The 23,380-nt window shown below is 41.9% G+C and overlaps 1 protein-coding gene and 1 long non-coding RNA gene across 3 annotated transcripts in view; one reads left to right on the forward strand and one right to left on the reverse strand.

The window, feature by feature from the left end:
* Positions 1–62: 62 nt before the first annotated feature.
* LOC123380740 lies at positions 63–22,928 on the forward strand. The gene is made up of 2 exons (XR_006586861.1): positions 63–428; positions 22,719–22,928. It is a non-coding gene; the product is annotated as an uncharacterized LOC123380740 (long non-coding RNA).
* The window catches only part of ACTN2 (actinin alpha 2), a 73,063-nt gene continuing 70,581 nt past the window's right edge, over positions 20,899–23,380 (reverse strand). For both annotated transcript variants that reach the window (XM_006937742.5, XM_023240369.2), the window contains exons 20-21: positions 22,769–22,927; positions 20,899–21,113 (exon numbers count right to left, since the gene is read on the reverse strand). In XM_006937742.5, the coding sequence (XP_006937804.3) occupies positions 20,955–21,113; positions 22,769–22,927 (318 nt within the window). In that variant the 3' untranslated portion in view covers positions 20,899–20,954. The remainder of the gene's footprint in view (positions 21,114–22,768; positions 22,928–23,380) is intronic.

Raw genomic sequence — 23,380 nt, forward strand, 5'->3', positions numbered from 1 at the left:
TCAGAAGACGAAGTACCAGTCACGTTTTGCTACTGACTGGCGCTGGGCAAAATAATTAATCTGAGGCAACACCACTCTACACTCTCTAAGCATGAAATGATAGGTTTTGCTATTTTATAAGGTTGTAGTAGGGAGAAAATGAGATAGTGTGAACGCGCTGTGAAATCTGTAAAGTACGTATAGGCATGTTAATTGTCACTTATTGACAGTGAAATTTTATTGAGCACTTATTATGTATCATGCATGGGGCATGCAAAGAAATGCTTCCATCTTGGAGAGATGGAGAAGGAACTCGCAACCTACTTAAAACTAAATTGAGCAGGAAAAAAAGAGAACCACGTATGGATACAAAAGAGCTGCAGTATTCTAAAGGTGTTGGGGGGAAGCTTCAAGGAACTGAGTCTTGAAGAGTAAGAAGTGTGTGCCAGGTAAGGCCATTCCTGTTGGGACAAACTCCCTGGGGTGGAACACAGCACCTGAGAGAACTTAAAAATAAAGGACGGCTCTGTAAGGATGAGCCCGGTAGATGGGAGGAAAGCAAACGAATCTAGAAAAATAAAATTGAGACCAAATTGTGAAGTTCACAAAGCTTTTTTTTAAAGTACAAGTTTGCCTGCCCTTCTCATTTTACTGTGTGTAATTATACCTCATTTTTTTAAATGTAAAAATTATAATAATGTGTATAGCATCTTTACCAATAATGGTCATACTTGGAGATGGGAAAATCGGAGGGGGTGGGGAGTGAATGGAACAAAGGAGAGTGTGGGCGGGATAGGATGGCCCTGAACAGCTGAAGATCTTGTTAAGGTTGTAAGGGCTAGTTTTAAATTATTCCCCTTGTCACAGTTTGTTGATGAGTCCCTTGAAAAATAATCTTTTAGGTACCTAGTTACTTAGTATCCTCTGTCTTAGCAGAAATTGCAGGAATTGTGTATCAAGTGTGTATTTTTAACAAGTGGTCAGATACTTGCTCTGTCAGCTAAAACTGACCAGATCCAGTGTTCTCTTAGTCTTAAAGGGGTAACAAATTAGACTAAAGGGGCAGTGAATTACTAGTACAGAAACTCACACAACGTAAAGAAAAGTTCCAAGGATACCGTCAGGGGTTGACCTGTGTCCCCCAACACAAATGTTGAAGTCCTCTAAACGCTAACACTTCAGAATATGAACTTACTTGGAAATAGGCTTGGTGCACATATGGCAAGTTAAGATGAGGTCCAAGTGGAAGGGACACTTAGCCCAATGTGACTGGTGTCCTTATTAGAAGAGGAGAGAAACACACAAGAGAAAAAACAGCCATGTGACAGCAAAAGCAGAGGTTGGCATAGCCTGCTGACACCTTGGTTTTAGCCTTGTAGTTTCCAGGACGGTCACACAATACAGTTTTGTTGTTTTAACCGCCCCCCACCCCATTGTGGGGTACTTTGTTAGAGCAAGCCTAAGAAACTGATACAAATACATCTTTAGATGAGGTGAGACCACCAAGGCAAAGCCTCAATTTCTCTGTCTCCGTAGAAAAGAACCTATTGTCTTATTCTAATGACAGCCTGCTAGCCCACCCCCCATCTTCACCCTGACTCTCATTAAGCTCATCCATCATACCCGTTATGTAAAGGTAAGGCTCCAAACTTCCCCTTGGTAGTTTTGAGCTTCTTTCCCAGTGGGTTTGTCTTACAGAGAAAGAAGTTCTGATTGGTGAAGCTATATATCCAATTCTCACCGTACACCAGGAGTAAACTGTATTCCAGCTTTATACGTTATTCTATGGGCTTGATTGTGTATGTCAACCCCATTAGATTGCATTGGTGTCCTGCCAGTCGAGAGTCCTGAGACTGTAAACTGAGAGCCAGTTCTGGAACAAGGTATTGCTTGCCCTGGGGTGTGGTCAAGGTGATCATCAGCCTTCCCCAGAAGATCCCTGACTTTGTCCTCCCTCCCTCAAATCCTTTCGTAATCTCAAGATTTTGACCCATCCTCAGAGGCACAGAGGTCAACAAGCACTTTGATTACTGACACGGATTGCACTAATTGAGCTGCATTTACTGAGTCTATGATATACAGTCTTGTCACCAAGTACAGGGAAGTAAAAAAGAATATAAACGAAACCTGAAGTTTTTTTTTTTAAGCTTTTTAATTTTTTTGAACATTTATTTATTATTGAGAGACAGAGAGAGACAGAGCATGAGCAGGGGAGGGGCAGAGAGAGGGGGAGACACAGACTCTGAAGCAGGCTCCAGGCTCTGAGCCATCAGCACAGAGCCTGACGCAGGGCTCAAACTCACAAACTGCGAGATCATGACCTGAGCCGAAGTTGGATGCTTAACCGACTGAGCCGCCCAGGCGCCCCAAGAATTTGTTCTTAATTAACTTTTCAGTTTAAAAATTATTTCTGGCGTGCTCTGAGAGCACCCACTTCTCTCTGGCTAGGACAGCTGATCAAGAATAGGTACTACTCCCTCTTTCTTTCATCGTAAATTGGAAACTGTGAATAAGGTAAGAAAAAAAAATAAGAAAAATAAATAAATAAAAATTACTTCTGATTCCCCTTCATGTATAGAATAGAAATTTCTAGAATTCAGGGGCACCTGGGTGGCTCAGTCGGTTAAGCATCTGACTTCAGCTCAGGTCATGATCTCACAGTCCATGAGTTCAGGCCCTGCGTCAGGCCCTGTGCTGACAGCTCGGAGCCTGGAGCCTGCTTCAGATTCTGTGTCTCCCTCTCTCTCTGTCCCCCACCCCCTCATGCTCTGTCTCTCTCACTCTCGAAAATGAATAAATTGTTAAAAAAAAAAAAAGAAATTTCTAGAATTCAAAGATAAGACTTTACAAAGTGTTTATCAGGTCACTTTCCCTTCTATCTCATTGATAAAAGTAAAAGTTTAGCAGTTAGCTAAAAGTTTAGCTCTCAGCTCATCATCTTAAATAGATTAAATACCACGTTCCTGTTTATTAAACAAAAATATTGGTACTCATAGGCAAAATCAAACCAAATCAAAACAAACCGACAGCTCCCAAAAAACCCAAAACCAAAAATCCAAATCAAAGCAGATTTAGAGCAACCCCCTCCACACTTTGGGTTTTCTTAAAAAGTTTTAAATATCCTTGCAATTAAATTTATAAATGCTCTCCTCTCTATCTTCTGAATGATGATATTTTCAGTGTTTGGAATTAAGTTTTGTCTAACCCATAACTTACAGTGTCGAATGCTCGTGTAGGGCTGCTGGGGGCCCCGCTCTACTGCTCTCTAGTTGTGTGAGCTCTTGGGTACTTCCTTTTTCCTTAATTTCTGCCTCTCCAAAAGAGGAACAAACATATGAATCCTATTTTATAAGAATGAAGATTAAAATAAGAGTTTGCTCATAAGAACTGAAGAGTTCAACACACGAGAGCTAGTCTTACCAATGTTACTAGATCAAGCCCATGGTTTGCATTATAGTTAAGTGATGTCTGCCTACAGGTGCTGGCATAATTAGGCAGGTCAAGGGTGAACTGCCTTGGATAATTAAGGCTGTTTTTGCAGTCAGTGGAGCAGGCGGCAGAGACTGAGCCAACTGATTTCCCCAGGTGTCAAGTCCTAGAGAGAGGTGGTAATTCTCTCAGTGCAGGAGAAAAGCGAGGCCTCCTCAGGGCTATTGATGACAGTAAAATAACTTCAGGGATGCCTGGGTGGCTTAGTCGGTTGGGTGTCTGACTTCAGCTCAGGTCATGATCTCACGGTTCCTGGGGTTCAAGCCCCAAGTCAGGCTCTGTGCTGACAACTCAGAGCCTGGAGCCTGCTTCAGATTCTGTGCCTCCCTCTCTCTCTGCCCTTCCCCTGCTTGTGCTCTCTCTCTCTCTCTCTCAAAAATAAATAAACTTGATGTTTATTTATTTTTGAGAGAGATAGAGAGTGGGCGAGGGGCAGAGAGCGAGAGGGAGACAGAATTCCAAGCAGGCTCTGAGCTGTCGGCACAAGCCTGACTCGGGCTCAAACTCACGAACGGTGAGATCATGACCTGAGCCAAAACCCAGAGTCAGATGCTTAACTGTCTGAGCTACCCAGGCACCCCAGAACAAATTGTTTTTTCATAACTACAAAAGGAAACTGGTTAAGATTCAGTGCTTAAAAATTTCAACAATCTAGAGGCCCCTGTGTGGCTCAGTCGGTTGAGCATCTGACTTCAGCTCAGGTCATGATCTCCTGGTTCATGGATTTGAGCCCCGCATGGGGATCTGTGCTGACAGCTCAGAGCCTGCAGCCTGCTTCAGATTCTGTGTCTCCCTCCCTCTCTGCCCCTCCCCTGCTTGCACTCTGTCTCCATCTCTCCCTCAAAAATAAACATAAAATTTTTTATTTATTTTTTTTTTTTTTAGATTTCAGCAATCTAAGCCATTATTTTGGTTTTGGTTTCCTTTAATGGGCAAATTTTTGGGGGCGCCTGGGTGGCGCAGTCGGTTAAGGGTCCGACTGCAGCCAGGTCACGATCTCGCGGTCCGGGAGTTCGAGCCCCGCGTCAGGCTCTGGGCTGATGGCTCAGAGCCTGGAGCCTGTTTCCGATTCTGTGTCTCCCTCTCTCTCTGCCCCTCCCCCGCTCATGCTCTGTCTCTCTCTGTCCCAAAAAAAATAAATAAACGTTGAAAAAAAAAATTTTTTTTAAATGGGCAAATTTTCAAATAGGGATGGGGTGGGGGGGGCTTCTGGGTGGTTCAGTTGGTTGAGCATCCAACTTTGGCTCAGGTCATGATCTTACGGTTCGTGAGTTCAAGCCCTTCATCAGGCTCTGTGCTGACAGCTCAGAGCTTGGAGCCTCCTTTGGATTCTGTGACTCCCTCTCTCTCTCTGCCCCTCCCTGGTTTGCATTCTGTCTGTCTGTCTGTCTCTCTCTGTCTCAAAAATAAACATTAAAAAAAATTAAAAATAAAATAGGGATGATTTAAAACATCGTTTTCTGGCTTTGCCTGGGCAGCAGGGAGGCAAGGTCCAAGTAAGATAATCAGGGTGAAATCTAGAATTTCTACAGTATTTGGGACATAATTCAGAGATATTAAAAAAAAAAAAGAACTCTTGGTGTATGGCATTTAAAAATCTGTTTAAATCCTGTGAATTGTTGGCATTATTATTTGTTCTTTTGGTTAGCAAATATTTACTGACACTGGCCAGACACTGGAGCTAAAATAATGAGACAGACCCAGGTCCTGCAGCCTAGAATGTAGGAAAAATGATAATCAATTATATCATTATAAAGCAAGATTAGTGCCATGGTGCTCTTATTATCCTTGTTTTAGGATGAAAAAAAACAAGGGAAAGAGGAGTTGGCTGATGAGACGGCAGTCCTGTTTACACGTAGTTGATCACAACCAGTTACAGATTTCTTTGTTCCTTCTGCACCTGCACTCTTTACTGATTAACCTAAACGAAAAGGAAAAGAAAGAAGAGAGAAGAGTTAAACCCAAGGTCACATTTTCAGTACTTGGCAGCTGGTCCTCAAACCTGGAAAACTGGTTTCAGCACTCACGCACTTTGTCACTAAGCTAAGACTTTCCTTTGAGCGGTTCATGCAAGAGCCCTCTCCCCCAGAAAACTGGACATCCCGAATCGCTTGTAATGTCAGCTGTTACACAGAATCCCTGGCCCTCATTCACAATATAGCATGAGCTTACAAAACATTGCTGCTTTCTTAGTAGTTAAGTAAATGCCATTCATATTCCTGAAACCCTGGAATTTTACTCTGCTACGTTTTCAATGGGAGATATTCGGGGCGAGACAAAAATTTCATGTTCAAAGGACGTTCGACATACGGCCTCCCCAAGGTGTTAGTACAAGACCTTCCTGAGGTCTGGTAGGTCAGGCACCTTGCCTACTACTCTGCCTGTCCTTTTGCCTTGCGTATTTAATTAGTCTTTTATTCCGTTTAAGAAAGTCTTGTTCACATACAGACTTTCTCTGGCTTGGTCTCAACTACATCTACAGCAACGTCTAATTACTGGCACACAGTGGCAAGTGAATAAATGTTTGCAAGAAGAAATTACTGGGGAGCGCCTGGCTGGCTCAGCCGGTAGAGCATGCGATTCTTGATCTCAGGGTTGTAGGTTTGAGCCTCACATTGGGTGTAGAGATTACATAAAAATAAAACCTCAAGGGGCATCTGGGTGCGTCAGTCGGTTAAGGGTCCGACTTCGGCTCAGGTCATGATCTCACGGTTCGTGAGTTTGAGCCCCATGTCGGGCTCTGTGCTGCCAGCCCAGAACCTGGAACCTGCTTCCGATTCTGTGTCTCCCTTTCTCTCTGCCCCTCCCCCACTGGTGCACACGCGTGTGCACACACACACTCTCTCTCTCTGTCTCAGAAATAACTAAATATTAAAAATAAAAATAGATAAAACATAAAATCTTTTTTAAAAAGAATAAATTACTGGAGACATATGGCCGTCACCATTTTTCAGATCTTATCGCATAAACACTGCTAGCTCAAATTTCACAGCAGACTATAAAAGAGAGAGGAGTTTGTTTGTTTTGTTTTTACAAGGATATACTTAAAAGTTGTAATCATTCTCTAAAACTGGAGATACGATTCTTTCATTTTCCAATGGTAAGATAAATCTCACAAGGTTAATATTAAATAAAGCAAAATAATCCCCAGATCAAGCTGACTGTAATTCAATGAAAGCTACTAATCCTGGTAAAGAAACACTGTGTTCCTCAGAAAATGTGGGCACGGGGTGAAGCTGAATATTGCTTAGGAATGGAGGCACAGAGAAGGGACTCAGGAATGTCCGACTTGCTAATGGGATCTTTAACCGTTTCTGGTGTAGCGGGTTTCTATACTAGTAGGAGATCCATGCCTCAGGCTATCAGGGTTTGAGACCACTAGCCTTCAGAGTCATCTGGCTGTTGCCTGGGTGGCCAGCTAGTTCTTTTCCGGGGACAGACAACCATACTGGGACATGTAAGCTCTTTCTACTTAAAGTGGGACATAAATATACCGGTATACCATTAAGAATACCCATGTGTAATTATCAAGCACTTCTAATAATATCTGACAAACCTTTTATACTTGGATGGCTGGTTGGTATTAAGGACCTTGATATAAAGTCCTTATTAAAGCCATTAATTTGGATAGCTCTCAAAAATGAAATATTGCCTGAAGACATTAAAGTTACATAATGTATGTTTTTCTTCAAGTAAATGTTTAATCACCAATTACTTATTCCATTGGTCAAACGCTATTAATTTACAGTGCAGGGTTAATTCTGTAGTATGTTAAATCTTGGCATGTTTTTATTAGGGACTAATTTAATTTCAAGTAAATTGAAACCCATGGCATTATTCAGATTATCAAAATGTATAATTGATATTGACATCAGAAAGGTACCTGGGTGGCTCAGTCGGTTGAGCGTCCAACTCTTGATTTCGTCTCAGATTATGATCCCAGGGTCCTGGGTTCAAGTCCCGCCTCGGGGGCTCAGTATGGAGCCTGCTTGAGGTTTTTTTTTTCTCTTCTCTCTCTCAAATAAAATTTAAAAATACTGACATCAGAGCTTTAGAAAGTCAATAAAACAAGTACTAATTAACTACCTGAACTAGATAAGTAATGTGTCAGGTGCTTTGGGGGGGATGCGGAGATGTTCAAAACAGGATTTCTACCCCAAAGATCAAAGAGAGATAATAAATGAGGAAGACAAAGCAGAAATTGAATAAGGGAAGTACAAATGAAAAGCTACCGACCAGAGAAAAAGGAGGAAGCTCATTCAAAATATAAAGAACTGAGAAGGATTCAAGGAAGGAGATGGGTTTGGACTACAGTGTAAAAAATTGGTGCTTATTGGCTGAAAGTTTATGGGGCACCTGGGTGGCTCAGTCGGTTGAGCGTCCGACTTCAGCTCAGGTCATGATCTCACGGTCCGTGAGTTCGAGCCCCGCGTTGGGCTCTGTCCTAACAGCTCACAGCCTGGAGCCTGCTTCAAATTCTGTGTCTCCCTCTCTTTCTGCCCCTAACCCACTCGCATTCTGTCTCTGTCTCTCTCAAAAATAAATAAAACATTTTTAAAAAAATGAGTGTTTACGCCATGCCTACACCTCACACGAATTCGTATGTTGAAATTCTAATGCCCAATGTGATGGTGGTGGGATGTGGGGCCTTTGGAAGGTGCTTAGGTTATGAGAGTAGAGCCTTCATGGATGGGATAGGGCTCTTCTAAAAGAGGCCCAAGACAGCTTCTTTGGAAAGGGTATTCCTTGGTCGCAAGTAATTGTTTGAAGGACACATAGATCATAGATGTTATAAACTCTGCCATATGTAACTTGTCTTTCTACTGCTCATATGCTTGAACAACTGACTGATTGCCTGTGAAATTCTTGAATCACAGCTTTTTCCCCTCAAAATTGTTTGCTGTGTTGTCTTTCTTTCTAACAGCTCTACTGAGATATAATTCACATACCATGCAATTCGCTTATCTAAGGTGTACAATTCAATGGGTTTTGGTGTATTACATTATTAAATTTTTTTTAATGTTTTAATGTATATTTATTTTTGAAAGAAAGAGGGAGAGAGAGAGACAGATAGACAGAGCATGGGGCGGGGGAGGGGCAGAGAGAGAGGGAGACACAGAATCCGAAGCAGGCTCCAGGCTCCGAGCTTCGAGCTGTCAGCACAGAGCCTGATGTGGGGCTCGAACCCATGAACCATGAGATCATGACCTGAGGTGAAGTCAAACGTTTAACTCACTGAGCCACCCAGGTGTCCCACATTATTAATTTTTTAAATTGTGGTATAATATATAACATAAATTTGCCATTTCAACCTTTTTTAAGTATACAATTTAGTGGCATTCATTGCAATCACAGTATTGTGCAACCATCCCCATGCTCCATTTCCAAAACTTTTTCACCACCCCAAATAGCAACTTTGTAACAATTAAGCCCTACACTCCCCAATCCTCCTCATCCCAGTCCCTGGTAACCTATAATCTACTTTCTGTCTCTATGAATTTGACTACTTTAGGTACCTCACAGAATTGGAATTATATAACATTTGTCCTTTTGTACATGAGTTATCTCAGCATGATGTTTTCATGGTTCACTCGTGTGTAGCATACATCAGAGCTTCATTCCCTTTTAAGGCTGTATAGTATTCCATCGTATGAATATACCACATACTGTTTACCTATTCATTCATTCATGGACCCTTGGATTGTTTCCACCTTTTAGCCGTTGTGAATAATGCTACAATGAACATTGGCATACGAGGATTTGCTCCAGCCCCTGCTTTCAATCCTTTGTGTATAAACTTAGGACCTGGAATTGCCAGATCATTTGGTAAGTCTACGTATTGCTTCTTGAGGAACTGCTCAGCTATTTTCTGTAGTGACTGTAGTGTTTTACATTCCAACCAGCAACATGCAAGGGTTCCAATTTCTCTGCATCTTTGCCAACACTTGTCACTTTTTCATTTTACTGATGAAAGGTATCTCAATAGGAATGACATGATATCTCTTTGCAGTTTCGATTTGCATTTCCCTAATGATTAGTGATGTCCAGCAACTTTCCTGTGTTTATTGGCCATTGTATATCTTGTTTGGAGGAATAACTGCTTAAATCCTTTGTCTATTTTTGAATGGGGTCGTTTATTTTTTGTTGTTGTATTGGAGTTACTTATGTATTCTAGATATCAACCCCTTTTCAGATACACGATTTGTGAAGATTTTCTTACATTCTGTGGGGTGTCTTTTCACTCTCTTGATGGTGTCCCTTGACGCACAAAAGCCCTTAGTTTCGTTGAAGTCCAATTCATCTATTTTTTCATTTTGTGAACTGTTCTCTTGGTGTCATACCTACTAAATCATTGCTAAATCTAATGTCATAAACATTTCCCACTACGTTCCCTATGTTTTCTCCCAAGATTTTTGTAGTTGTAGTTAAGATTAGGTCTCTCATTCATTTTGAGTTAATGTTTGCATATGGTGTAACATAAGGGTCCAAATTTATTTTTTGCATGTGGAATCCAAATTTTCCCACCACCATTTGTTGAAAAGACTGTTCTTTCCCTATTGAATGGTCTTGGCACCCTTGTCAAAAATCAATTGACCATACATGTCAGGGTTTATTCTTGGGTTCTGTAGTTTATTCCATTGGCCTATATGTCTCTCCTTATGCCAGTACCACACTGTTTAGCTTTGCAGTAAGTTTTGAAATGAAGAAGTGTGAATCTTTCAACTTTGTTCTTTTTTTCTTCAGATAGTTTGGCTATTTGAGATTCCTTGAGATCTCATATGAATTTTAGGGTGAGTTTTTCTGTTTCTGTAAAAATGCCACTGGGATTTTAATACAGATTGCATTGAATCTGTACATTGCTTTGGGGAGTATTGACATTTAACAATATTCCAGTTCACGGATGTGGGATATCTTTCCATTTATTTAGGTCTTCTTCAACTCACGGAAACGTCTTGTAGTTTTCAGTGTGCATGTCTTTAACCTCCTTGATTCAGTCTATTCCCAAGTATTTTGTTCTGCTTAATGCTATCATAAATGAAGTCATTTCACTAGTTCCTTGTTAGATTGTTCACCGCAAACGTATAGAAATACAACTGATTCGGGAGTGTTGATTTTATATTTGAATCCTCACTGTATTCATTTATTGGATCTAAATTTTTTGTGTGTGAATTCTTTAGGGTTTTCTATATATAAGATCGTATCATCTATGAATGGAGACCCTTTTACTTTCTTTCCAGTTTAGATGTCTTTTACTTGTTATTCTTGCCTAATTGCTCTGGCTAGAATTTCCAGTACTCTGTTGAATAGAAGTGGTGAAAGCAGGCATCTTTGCCTTGTTCCTGATCTTGGAGAAAAAGCTTTCAGCCTTTCACCATTGAATGTGATGTTAGCTGTGAGGTTTTTTTTTGTATTTCTGTATTTCGTGTGGTCTTTATCATCTTGAGGGAGTACCTACTATTTATTGAGCATTTTTATCATGGAAGGGTGTTGAATGTTACCATATTTTTTCTTTTTCTTTTAATTTTTTTTAAGTTTATCTATTTTGAGAGAGAGAGCATGTAAGCGGAATAGGGACAGAGAGAGAGGGGACAGAGAATCCTAAGCAGGCTCTGCATTATCAGCACAGAGCCTGATGTGGGCTCAAACTCAGGAACCATGATATCATGACCTGAGCTGAAATCAGGAGCCGGACGCTCAACTGACTGAGCCATCCAGGCACCACCCCTATGGTATTCTCTTTCTGTATCAATTCAGATGATCATGTTTTGTTTTATTTTGTTTTCCCTTCATTGTGCCTCATTCTGTCATGTTAGATAAAAAAGATAAAACTAGGCAGGGACCCTAAACTGAGTGGTTTCGAATTAGGATTGGAAGGCTCAGCTGAGGTGTCTCTGTTCTTCTGCCTCTGCCTTAGGCCAGGCCCTTGTCTTACACTTGGACTCGTAACAACAGCCTTTTCAAAATAGTCCTATTTTACTGTCAGCAGATCTTGGAATGATTGTCTTTGAAGAACTTGCAGTCTGTGGGGAATAAAGAATTTCTTTAAAAAAAATTTTTTTTTAATGTTTATTTTATTTTTGAGAGAGAGAGAGCACAAACAAGGGAAGGGCAGAGAAAGAGGGGGACAGAGGATCCAAAGCAGGCTCCGTGCAGACAGCAGAGAACCTGATGTGGGGCTCGAACCCATGAACCGTGAGATCATGACCTGAGCCCAAGTCGGGCGCTTAACCGACAGAGCCACCCAGGTGCCCCGGGAATAAAGAATTTCTAATTCAGTTGATCTCATTGGGTGCTTTTAATGAAATATTTGGTTTGTCCCTTGTCTGCAGACTATAATAACCCATTTCATTTCTAACCTCATCATAATATTGAATGAGTACATATGTTAGGACATAAATATAAATCTTAAATGTAAATTCAGTGTTTTACGTTTAAATCCGGAGTCTTCAGGGCTTTCGTACATCTGAAGCAAACAAATAGTCTGCTTCTTATATGTTTATTGCTTAAATAAATACTCCAGCAGGCTGGGGATTCATTTGGTTTTGCAAATTTTATGCATATTTCCATTTAATATCTTATTTTCTCCTGAACCATTCGGGATGGAACATTTCATGTATAGAACAGAATTGGGTTGATTCAGACACCCAGCCCCTAAAGGGGAAAAGTGTCGATTTTTGATATATTGAAGAATGGCTCCTACAGTCTACGCCGTGGAAGGAAATGGAACGTGGCCTATGTGGGGTCTTAGAATAAGACTTAGAATTGCCTACCTTCAAAATTCATCTTAGGGTAACAGGTAAGAACAGTTCTGGAAGTCCCAACTCTGCTAGCTGGGTGATCATAGTCACTTAGCCAAGGTGGTCTCAGTTTTCTGTAGAAGGAGCATCATAGTGAATTCCAGGGGGATGCTGTGAGGAGCTGTGATCGTGGCTATCACATTTCTTCTCTGAGCCTCATTTCTATCAAAGGGAGGAATCTGGATGAGATTATCGCTGGGCCATAATTTCCTGAAATCCTGTTTATATGTTTAAGTCGGTATTTCCCAAAATATGTTTCTCCGGAGGGAATGTGATAGGACATTCCTTATTTTTTTAATTTTTAAAAATTTTTATCTATTCTTGAGAGAGAGAGAGAGAGAGAGCATGAGTGGAGGAGGGACAGAGAGAGAGACACACACACACACAGAATCTGAAGCAGGCTCCAGGCTCTGAGCCGTCAGCACAGAGCCCAACGTGGGGCTCGAACCCATGAACCGTGAGATCGTGACCTGAGCTGAAGTTGTACACTTAACTGACTGAGCCACCCAGGCGCCCCAGGACATCCTATATTTTAATAGTTATGGCAGACAAGGTAGAGTTGACAACAGGGCCGGCACAGCTAAGGGGATATGCCTGCGGCCTGCAGTCAGGTTTGCTCGGCCTCACAAACCCCAGCTGCCTCTCAAGACGCTACCCCACAGCTTTCCGTGATTATCAAAAGTAAGTGAGGCGATGAACGGCTAGTTTTATAACCATTTGGGGGCCGTGGGATATAGGGAGAAGAGGCAATACAAGTTTAATTCCATAGCAACAACTTGGTGCACACAGAACTGCCCACTGGGAGATTCGGGCATGTAGACTCATTCAGCACGTGAGCTTCTGGAGGAACCCTAGAACAGACCCCTCAGCTGGAAGGGGGAGAGAGCTGAGTCTGGTACTGCTGTGTGGACCCCAGACCCTGGAGGCCCACTGCAGTATAAGGAGGGAACAGGCATTAGCCTTAACACCCTGTGGTTGATTTCTTGGGCTCAGAAGCACAGCAGTAACAAGAGGGCATCAGGAGTGGCCAGCCAAGTTGTACATGGTTTGACATCCCCATATAACCAGCATCCCAAACGCTGTGGTGATCAGGGACCAGAAACATAAAATGGCAAGGCGGGGGGCAAGGCTGAGCAGGAGCCTTTCCCCCCTGATGCCATCTGTGAATCTTCTTGTAAGAAAGTGATGTCATAATGGAAGGTCCAGGTGGAAGGTAAGACATTTAACATGCTTCTCCTTCAAGGGCCATATCACGTGGTCTCTGTTGATCAAACAATGTTCTCAAAAGAGGACAGAAATTATTTTAAAGAGAAGAAATGGATGAGTGGGGACAGGAAGAAGACAAAGAACCTTACCCCCAGAGATAGAAGTATTCTGTGTCGGCAAAATTGCTGACATTCACTCTGATGGCAAAGAGTCAGAGGGGTGCTGAATGGTGAAACTGTATATAAAACAGAGGACTAAAGCATATGAAAACAAAGAATGTCTGAAAATTGTGCTTCAAATTAAATTATATGCAGTGGTTGCAAATGAATGAATGAATGGATTCAATGAATGAATAGATGTGTTGAGTTTGGTACAAAATGTCACTATCTTCGATTATGAAACGTCTATAAAAATGAGTTGACAGGAAAAAAAAGTGGAAGCGTTTAGGACAATCTAAAATACCATAATATGAAAGATATTAGTAAGTATATTAATACAGTATATGTATGTATACTATTATAGTATATATATATAGCTATATTTAACACAGGTGTGCAACCAGGTCAGGAAGCTGTCAAAGTTCATGATGTTATTGGGGCATCTGGGTGGCTCAGTCAGTTGAGCATGTGACTCGAGCTCAGGTCATGATCTCCTGGTTTGGGAGTTCGAGCCCCACATTGGGCTTGCTGTTGTCAGCCTGTCAGCCCAAAGCCCACTTCCCATCCTCTCTACCCCTCTCTTTGCCCCTCCCCTGCTTGTGCTCTCCCCAGTAAATATTTTTTTAAAAGTTCATAATGTTATTATTTGGGGTAAGGCTAGGCTGCTAAAACAGAGACACTAAATATAGTGGCTTAAAGCATACACGGTTGACCCTTGAACAACGTGGCGGTTAAGAGTGCCAACCCCCCTCGCTGCTAAGAGTCCACATATAACTTTTGATTCCCTGCAAACTTAACTACTAGTAGCTAACTGCTGACTGGAATTTTACTGATAGCTGTCTATTAACACGTATTTGTATGTTACATGCATTACATACTGTATTCTTACGATAAAGTAAGTCAGAGAAAATAAGGTGTTATTCAGAAAATCATAAGGAAAATACATTTCTAGTTCTGCTCAGTTCTGCTCATATATATATATTATATATATAATATATATAAACACCCTGCATGTAAACGGATCCATGCAGTTCAAACCCGTATGTTCAAGGGTCAACTATCCAAGTGTCTCCTTCCATGGCAGTCTTGAGGTGAGGAGCCCATGTCACAGGCACAGATCTGTCAAACAAGGATCCAGATGTCTTCTAAGCTGTGTGTTCCACCCCTCGGACTTAACAACTGACTGTTGGTGATGCCTGCTGTCTCTTTCCTCAAGACTCCTTGTTCAGTCCATTACACTCAGGAAGTGTTGGGGGAACTTGTTTATTTTAACACACCTTTGCCAATAATCTTTTGTAAAAAATGCATTTCTATTACTACGTGCTTTAATTATATTTTCATCAAAACACTGGAGCTGCAGATTTAGATAATTTAAAACATGGAAAATGTCTCCCATGCAACCTAATTACCAAAATCACGCTAAACAGTTAACTCAATGAGTCTTCCTTCCTGTCATTAAAAAAAAAAATGTGACTTTATTTTTCAATTCAAGTAAACTGTTAACATATTTTGAGGAATAGAATAAAAACTACCGAGAGATAAATGATGCAACAAATCTTGTAAAAGCAGTTAAGTCAAGATTAAAATGCTGTTGCAGAACAGCAATGTAGTAGAACATTTTCATTCTGTAAATTTTTCTCATTTACTTATGCAATATAATATGCAGCTACAGTCTTAAGTTATTCATAAAGCAGAGGGGATGCTAAAAGGAATGTTACTCCTTTGGCACACGTGTGCGCATATGTATACTGAACTCTGGTGTTTGGAAATAAACACAAATCATGTCTAAAATTAAGTAATTCCATTAATTTTGTTAGACACGCTGATCAAACTTTCAAAGTGATTAATGAGAGTAAATATAGACTGGTAAAAGTCAATTGGTCTCATATCTAGTATAAATTGGATTTTTTTTCTAACATGAAATAGTATATATTAAACATTTCATAAGATGAATTAAGTTCAGGACTGTAACTGGAATATTTTAGATGCCTGGATAAATGTCTTAAATACCTTCTTGTGTCATGCATACCAAATCTCAAAGAAGTCACGTAAAAATTTACCACAGATTTTATCTGGTGAAATATGAAAAGTCAGAAAGCTCTCCTGTACCGACCTGTGCTGCTTTGGTTGTTGGGTGGTGTTTTTCTAAACCAGCGAGCTCATTCTAAGGATTGGTCTAGAGAGTAGCTGAAAAGAGTTGCTTATGTTTTAAATACAGGACCCCAAAAAGTGCCATGTAGATGGTTAATCTTTCTTACTGATGCTCTGATTTTCCATCTCCAGTCTCCCTCACGAGTAATTCATTCTTTTGGCAATAACTGAGGAGTGGAAAAGGGAGGTAAGTGAAAATCGGCGTTACTGGTACTGCCCATACTTTACGATACACGTATCTGATTTCAGAAAGTCCCCACAAGGGCCAGCGTGTTCTATGCCTGAAGCCCCAGTTCACCTTCAGCAGAGCAATGACTAAGACAAGAAAAGGTAAAAGTTTTACAGCTGGGAGTATGGCAACTTGACTAAGCACACCCAAATAATGGTTCAAATGATCCCGTTGTTTGGAGCCCTGGAGATTTTTACACCTTAGGTCGGTGCACCTTAGGTTTCGAATAGGTGAGGGGTGTGCTTTCCTTTTGAGAAGTGGGAGAAGGAGAGTTCTACAAGCAAAAGTGACAAAGGAGACCCTGTGATATCAGGAAAGAGGACATCTGGGAAGCTGAAGATCCAGAAATGCATTAAAGGCGCCTATGTCCACGAAGTACTTGGACATCTTCGCACGCACAGGGACTTGTGCTGGAAGGCTGCTACTCGAAGTCACTGATCAGTTTGAGTTCTTTCCTGCCCCCTCTCCGGCCTGATTAGTTCCACCTTTTCTCATTCCTGTGCATGCTATTCCACAACACGGAAACTCACGAAACCATGCAAAACTGTTCATTCAGTGCTTACTACCTGCCCTGTGCCGGGTCCTGTGCTAAAGGTTGCATGGGGAAGACAAGTCCCTGCCCTTCGGTGACCTCAGCACAGCACTACCCCAGAGCACTATGTGACAGACTCAAAGCGGGAGCAGGAATAAGCTCTGGATGTAGAGGAGATTAAGGCTGTGAAGACTGGGCTAGCCTAGGGAACACCTCACAAAGGAGGAGAGACCCAGAAGGATGATTGGATTTGCCCCACCTGGAGAAGAGCAAAGACCCTCCCCGACCTCTGAGACACTTGACCCAATTGTTAGAATCGTTGAGGTTTTGGAAATAACACTGCTCAGGGATGGGTGGGTATGAGGTGCCTGTGGGAACAGTGGCCAGAGGGAAGGCTGGTTCCCTACGGGCACTCACGGACATTAACGCATCGATTTCCCTGTATTTGTTTGCCTATCCCATTGGCGACCATCACCCGAGCAGAGCACAGAGTCCTGAGGCACAGAGGAAGCAGTGGTTCTCAGCCTCAAGCATACATACATTAGATGGATCGAGAGGAAACAGTGGTACAGAGGACTGGACTCTCCCACCTCCACCGCTATCAGAACTCTGATCTGGGTGGCCTAGGGTGTGATCCGGCATCAGTTATTTTTAAATGTTTATTTTTTTTAATTTTTTTTAAGTTTATTTCTTTTTGAGACAGAGAGAGACCGAGCATGAACGGGGGAGGGTCAGAGAGAGAGGGAGACACAGAATTGGAAGCAGGCTCCAGGCTCCGAGCCATCAGCCCAGAGCCCGACGCGGGGCTCGACCGCGAGATCGTGACCTGAGCTGAAGTCGGACGCTTAACCGACTGAGCCACCCAGGTGCCCCCCGGCATCAGTTATTTTAAAAAAGCATCCTTGGTGAACCTCACATACATCTGGAGCGGAGACACAGGAGTGGGACATGTTGAGGGAAAAAACAGGTCAGGGGAAGGAAATGTCCCCAGCAATGCTGCATGGACAGGACCTTTGAATTTTAAGGCAGCACAAGGGCTCTGAGCACCAGGAAGGGGCCTGGAGCAGACGGTACGCCCCTGAGCGGGGAGGTAATTTTGATGAGGGCTGGCATGCTTGGTTTTGGCCACTGGGCACCCAGGTGATTTTTGAAATTACACACTTAAATGCTGACCATAACCCCATTTTGTTGTTCATACCAAGTATTCAAAAAGTCTCTTTCTCTTAACAACTACTGTTTCTATAGCAAATTCTTCTCCATCTCTGGTAATGTAAGGACGCACCGTGACTTTTTATCGGTGTATTTGCCACTGTGGTTTCCTGGCCATGAAAAAGGATTTGCAACGTGTACCTTGGTGGACCCCCAGGCATTTCTTCTCCCCATATGTTTATCAGTGGGGATGTCTGCACTGCTGTGGGGATAACTTCAGAAAGACTTTAAGGCCCTGGGGAATCCTTGGCCAGAGATCCCCACTGACAAATCACAACCGCCTCCAGCTCCCGGTTTGAAATGAATGATGGTCTGTCAGTTTCTTAAGTATTGAGTTGTTAATAAATGTAAAAGGGAAATAAAACCTGTCTCCTTCGATGCTGGTTCTGTAAAGAGCATAAAAATGCCCCACACAGGACAGTATCATCACTGCACAGGCCCCTGGGTATTAAAGAACGCTCAAGGACACAGTGTCTTCCTGTCAAATAATCCAGGGAAACTATGGGTGAACTTTTGTCAGCTGGTTGACAACTGGCAACTTCGCCTTAAAGTTCAAGTCTCTAACTTTGTATCATTTAGATTCGTGTCCTTTCACTTAAGGGCTGTAGGGAGGTCATCTCCAGCGTATTTCATGAACCTACATGGGTCAGGTACACAGCAGGAGAGAATCCCAAGCCAAATGTATCCATCTAAAACGAAGTCATTGCCAGGCATTTCTAGGTCAGCAACCAGACCGTGCCGGAGTTTGGCCATTTATATTTGTCCTACTGTTTACCTTTCCACTAAGAGCTTCTTTAATTTTTTAGACTTTTTAATTCTAACAATCCTTTCCTTTACCCCTAATCCAGTGGTTTTCAATTAAGCGTTATGAGAATCCTCCAAGGAGCTTTTAAAAAACATAAGGAGGTCCAGGTCTTAACCTGGACCTTCTTGAAACTCTGGGGTGAAAGCTGGATATGCACACATTTTAAAAATACCCATTAGCTTTCTGAAAGTGAGCTCCTAGGTAAAAACTCCTTCCTAATCCATTTAGTTTCCTGGTCCACTCATCTCTAACTGGGTCAACCTTAAATTCCTCATCTCAAATTCACCCTCTACCCAAAAAGCCCATCTCTGACTCTTCAAGGCAGACAAATACGAACTCAAACAAGAGTTTTAAAATAGGATGGAGATTTTAAGTGATGAAGTGTGTGGTCAACCAAAGAAACGGGTTATTGTTTGGAGTGATAAAAAACAGGAATTCTTTTCCTTTCCTTTTCCAAATGAAGTTTAATTGATAATTCAGCTTCAGGAATAAAAATAACTTCTGAAATGAAGAGTATAAATATGTTTAGTGAGTGTTTTTCAGAGTTTATTTCTTTTCTTTCTTTCTTTGCATACAGTGCTGATCCATTCTCTTGCCTGAATGTTATAAAGAAATTAAAATTTTAGGTAGATGAGCTACCTATTCCCATCCTAAAACACCACAAATCCCCTAGTAGCCTCGAAGGCAAAACGCCTCCCCCCAGTTTTTCCGTAATGTTTATGGCTGGAATATAGCACCTGGTTGAAATAAAATAGGGACTCAGAGTTCACTTAAACATGACGCCAAAGGTGTCTGGGATTAAACTCATGGACTCAGATATTTCAGGAATTTGCAAACTACCAGCTACCTACGAAAACGAAGCCCATCCAATTAAATTTATAAAGGCTGAAGGTTCTAAATGGGCCAATGCCGTAAAAGTGTTAAGTTACCAGACAGTTATGAATGGAAAATACCACGTTTCTGTTGATGGAAGTCTATAAAAAATCTGAGGAAACAGACTGTAGGTAATGAGCACATTACTGCTTTTCTAGTAACACTTTAACTGCTGTTTGCAACTGTTGTTGCTTGTTTATAACTCATTTCCTGATCGTTGAGGACCGAGATACAAAAAGAATTCCTGCTTTATTCTCTAGAAGCTATCAACAAGAGGGAAGGAGCAGAGGGGGAGTGACAGCATACCGCAGCGCAGGCAGAAAAATGGATGAACATTGACAAAACCAAGGCGGTGCCGGGCACACAACGGGGTGTCCTCTGTGAGGAGGCTTCAGATGCAGACAGTGCCAGACTCCCAACCCGTTAGGATGTAACATCGAATCCCGGCGGTGGATGCACACCACGGGCTCACGGAAACACCTGCTGCGCAGAATGCATTTACCCGAAGATATGTAAAGCTTCTGCAATGCAAGAACTTACCTCCGCCCCTGTTGAGAGTGAGGCCTTTCCTACTTTTTCCTAAGAACTCCTTCTTCCCAGGTCGTAAAACCAGAGGCATAAGGCAGTTCGGCCTGGAGAGCTGGAAGGGTTCTAGTCTCTGACCTGTCCCTGGTTATGAACTGCTACCACAGACACTTGTTTAAAAACCGAGCACTTACGGATGGAGGACCTGTACTCACAAGCTCTAGAAAAAGCACAGAAACCTGGACTCAATAAATAATCCTTAAAAACTCATTTTATCTAGTGCTTTTTTTTCTTCCTCTCTGGCAATTAAACTGACTCTCGTATTTCCTGAGGAGGTCCCTAGTTTGGACGATTGTAAGGCATTGAGACCCACTAATTGACTACATAATCCTAAATAATGAAGAACTGACTATAATCTCTACTTAAAAATTTTTCAGTACTGGAGATCTTTCGAGTAGTTTGTTTTTGTTCCCTGGACAGTATTAAATTCAAATAAACCTAATCTTTGGATGAGCAGTAAAGTAAAACGCTAATAGCCCAAATATATTCCCCTAGGGATAATCACGTAAACACGTTAAATATGAAGAATATTTTTTAAAGTATCAAACGTTTACCTAATTCATGATTTTGTTCCCCCCCCGATCTTGAATCCTGGGTTATTTTGTAATTTCCCGTTTTTTACTTTTCTTCTGTCCCAGGGGCCTCCTAATTTCATACTACACAAGTAATTTGCTTTATCAAAGAAAACAAGAAAAACCTGCTATCTCCTTGTATTTACCTAAAAATCCAGAAATAAAGAAACCTACTTACAAAGCACGCTACCTCATACACTGTAGAAACTTAATCTCAGCCAAGTTACACTGCTGCCAATCACTGAGCTGCAAAGTGTTTCTTTCTCTCTCTCCTAACTTAATAAAGCTTGTCAAAGGTTCCAAGAAACCAACTGTGACTTCAGCTTTTATTGCGTTCTGATGGGATCAGTGGTTACAGGGCCCCAGCATCACAGATCACTCTCCCCATACAGGGCGGAGGAGAACGCGGTGTAATCCAGGGCGCCGGGCACGCTGCCCGGCCCGGAGTAGGCGGGCATCCTCTTGATGCAGTACTGGGCCTGATCTGGTGGCAGCTCTCGACGGAGCTCTTCTGCCAGGATGTACGGCTGGAAAAAAAACACACAAGTGTCGGTTAAGATCAGTGGCAGCAAACACAGGAATGTCAGCGGCGTTGATACTTACACATCACCTGCATCTGTTGGATTTAAACAAATGATCGAAGTCGGGGGGTCTAACAGGGGCCGTAGCAGACAATGGACAGAAGGCTGCGTTTCACTCCTGAGAGCGTATGTGCAAGGTGATTTGTCTCGTGGCCAGCAGGAAATCGTAATACGCTTCATAAAGGCAGAGGGAGGACTATCACCAGTGTTTCTCAAAATGAGCCATAATATAAGGGGAAAATACTACAGCCTAAGATTCACACTGGAAAGATAAAGGGACAGTTGGTTTATATCATACACTGATGAGAATATAGGGATGGTTACTTAACGTGATCAGCGTTTTCTTTTTTTTAACGTATGTGATTGTGTTTTTAGGAAATGGAGTCATTTTCCTACTCAGTTTATTAAAAAGCTAACTTTGCCACTGGAGAAAACCTCTTTCTAAAGCAAAATAAAATTAACATTAGCAATGGATTTGTTTTTCTTTTCTTTTCTTTTTTTTTTGGTAAATGTCAAATGTCCAACAGGAAACAGCATAATTCTAGTAAAACAGACTGGCTGGGGGCAGCTGGGTGGCTCAGTTGGTTAAGTGTCTGACTTCAGCTCAGGTTGTGATCTCACAGTTCGTGAGTTCAAGTCCCGTATCGGGTTCTATGCTGACAGCTTGGAGCCTAGAGCCTGCTTCGGATTCTGTGTGTCCCTCTCTCTCTGCCCCTCCCCTGCTCACACTCTCTCTCTCTCTCAAAAATAAATAAACATTAAAAAAAAATTTTTAAAAACCAGACTGGTTGGTGAGAGTCAAAAAAATAAATAGCAAATACACTATAACTTATAGTAGGTTTCTTATGGGGTGGGTGCATTAGATGAGCTTTGCTTTATTACCTCCTCTCCCTCTACCCCCACTCTCATGAGAACAGGATGAATTTTAAAATAAGCATTATTGTTTTCAGGATAGTTAAACTTATCTGATGTTTTAAGGTAATAAACATGGCCATGCTGATGTTTTAACACCCTAAATTCCTCTTCCCTCTCAGCCAGAACACAGAGGAAAAGAATCTTGTCCCACATTGAATTTATACATACTGAGATGTTATTGTTTGGGGAATGAGATTCAAAAATCTTGAACATGCAATTAAACTCCTACTTCATTTCTAGCCCACACGTAATGAAAAGCCTGCCAATATTTTAAATGACCGAATGACTATATTTAACTTTGCTCCCGTGGTTGGGCACAAAGTTGAGGTCACTGATCCTTAAGAAAAGGTTCCCGGTTCCACGGTATCTGATTTGTGGGGCATCTACTGACCCAGAATGTGAAATGGCATTTAACCAGTGAAGCACAGAAAAAAAACTCTACAGAATATGCACTTGGTTCCTTCTGTCAAATTCACAGTGAGGCCCACACAAAGTGCCAGGAACAGAATGTCTGTGTTTTCTCTGTTCTGTGTTTGACATCGTTAGGTTTACTTGCTGCTTTTTGATTTCAGTGCTGATGTGATACAAAATATCAAAATGATTTTTACTTGGCAACGCTGTTTCTTGTTTTACCAGATCAATGCACGGACTACCACAAAAGCAGAAGGAAATCTGTCACTGCAGACCTTATCAGAAGCCAGGATCCGGAAGGAGGCAATGACCTGCTCGGCCGTGTCCGTGTCCGCCGTCTCTCTAGTCATAAAGTCGATGAAGGACTGGAAGGTGACGGTGCCCTGTCCATTGGGATCCACCAGGGTCATGATGCGGGCAAATTCAGCTTCGCCCTGAGGCAAGGTTGCAAAGAAACATGTAATTCAACGGGACACAACCCTCGATGAGGCCTTTTTACCTCCCGACATGCAAATTCCTTAGCATCTGAAAATTTAAATAGCGACTTAAGTTTATTGCCATGAAATGATGTTACAAGTTGCTGTAGCATCAAGCCAGAAGCTGCTGAAGGTCAGAATTCCTTCCTCCCTCTGACCCATGTAGCTTTCAGGCCCTAACACATTTCCAGAAGAGGAATTCAGAGAGAAAGAGAGATGGGCCTTTTCTCGGACTCCAATCAATCAACAAGAGTAACATTGCTAAATGGAAGGCAGTTCAGAACGTGGCTCTCACGATTTTTATTTTAAGGGTCTGAGAAGAACCAAAGTGGCTCATGTTCAAAATCCACATTGACGGGTAATAGAGAAGCCGGGGTATACTGTAAATGTAAGATTTTCTTAGCTGATTTA

The sequence above is a fragment of the Felis catus genome, chromosome D2 (assembly GCF_018350175.1).
Source record: "Felis catus isolate Fca126 chromosome D2, F.catus_Fca126_mat1.0, whole genome shotgun sequence".
Taxonomy (NCBI): Eukaryota; Metazoa; Chordata; class Mammalia; order Carnivora; family Felidae; genus Felis; species Felis catus.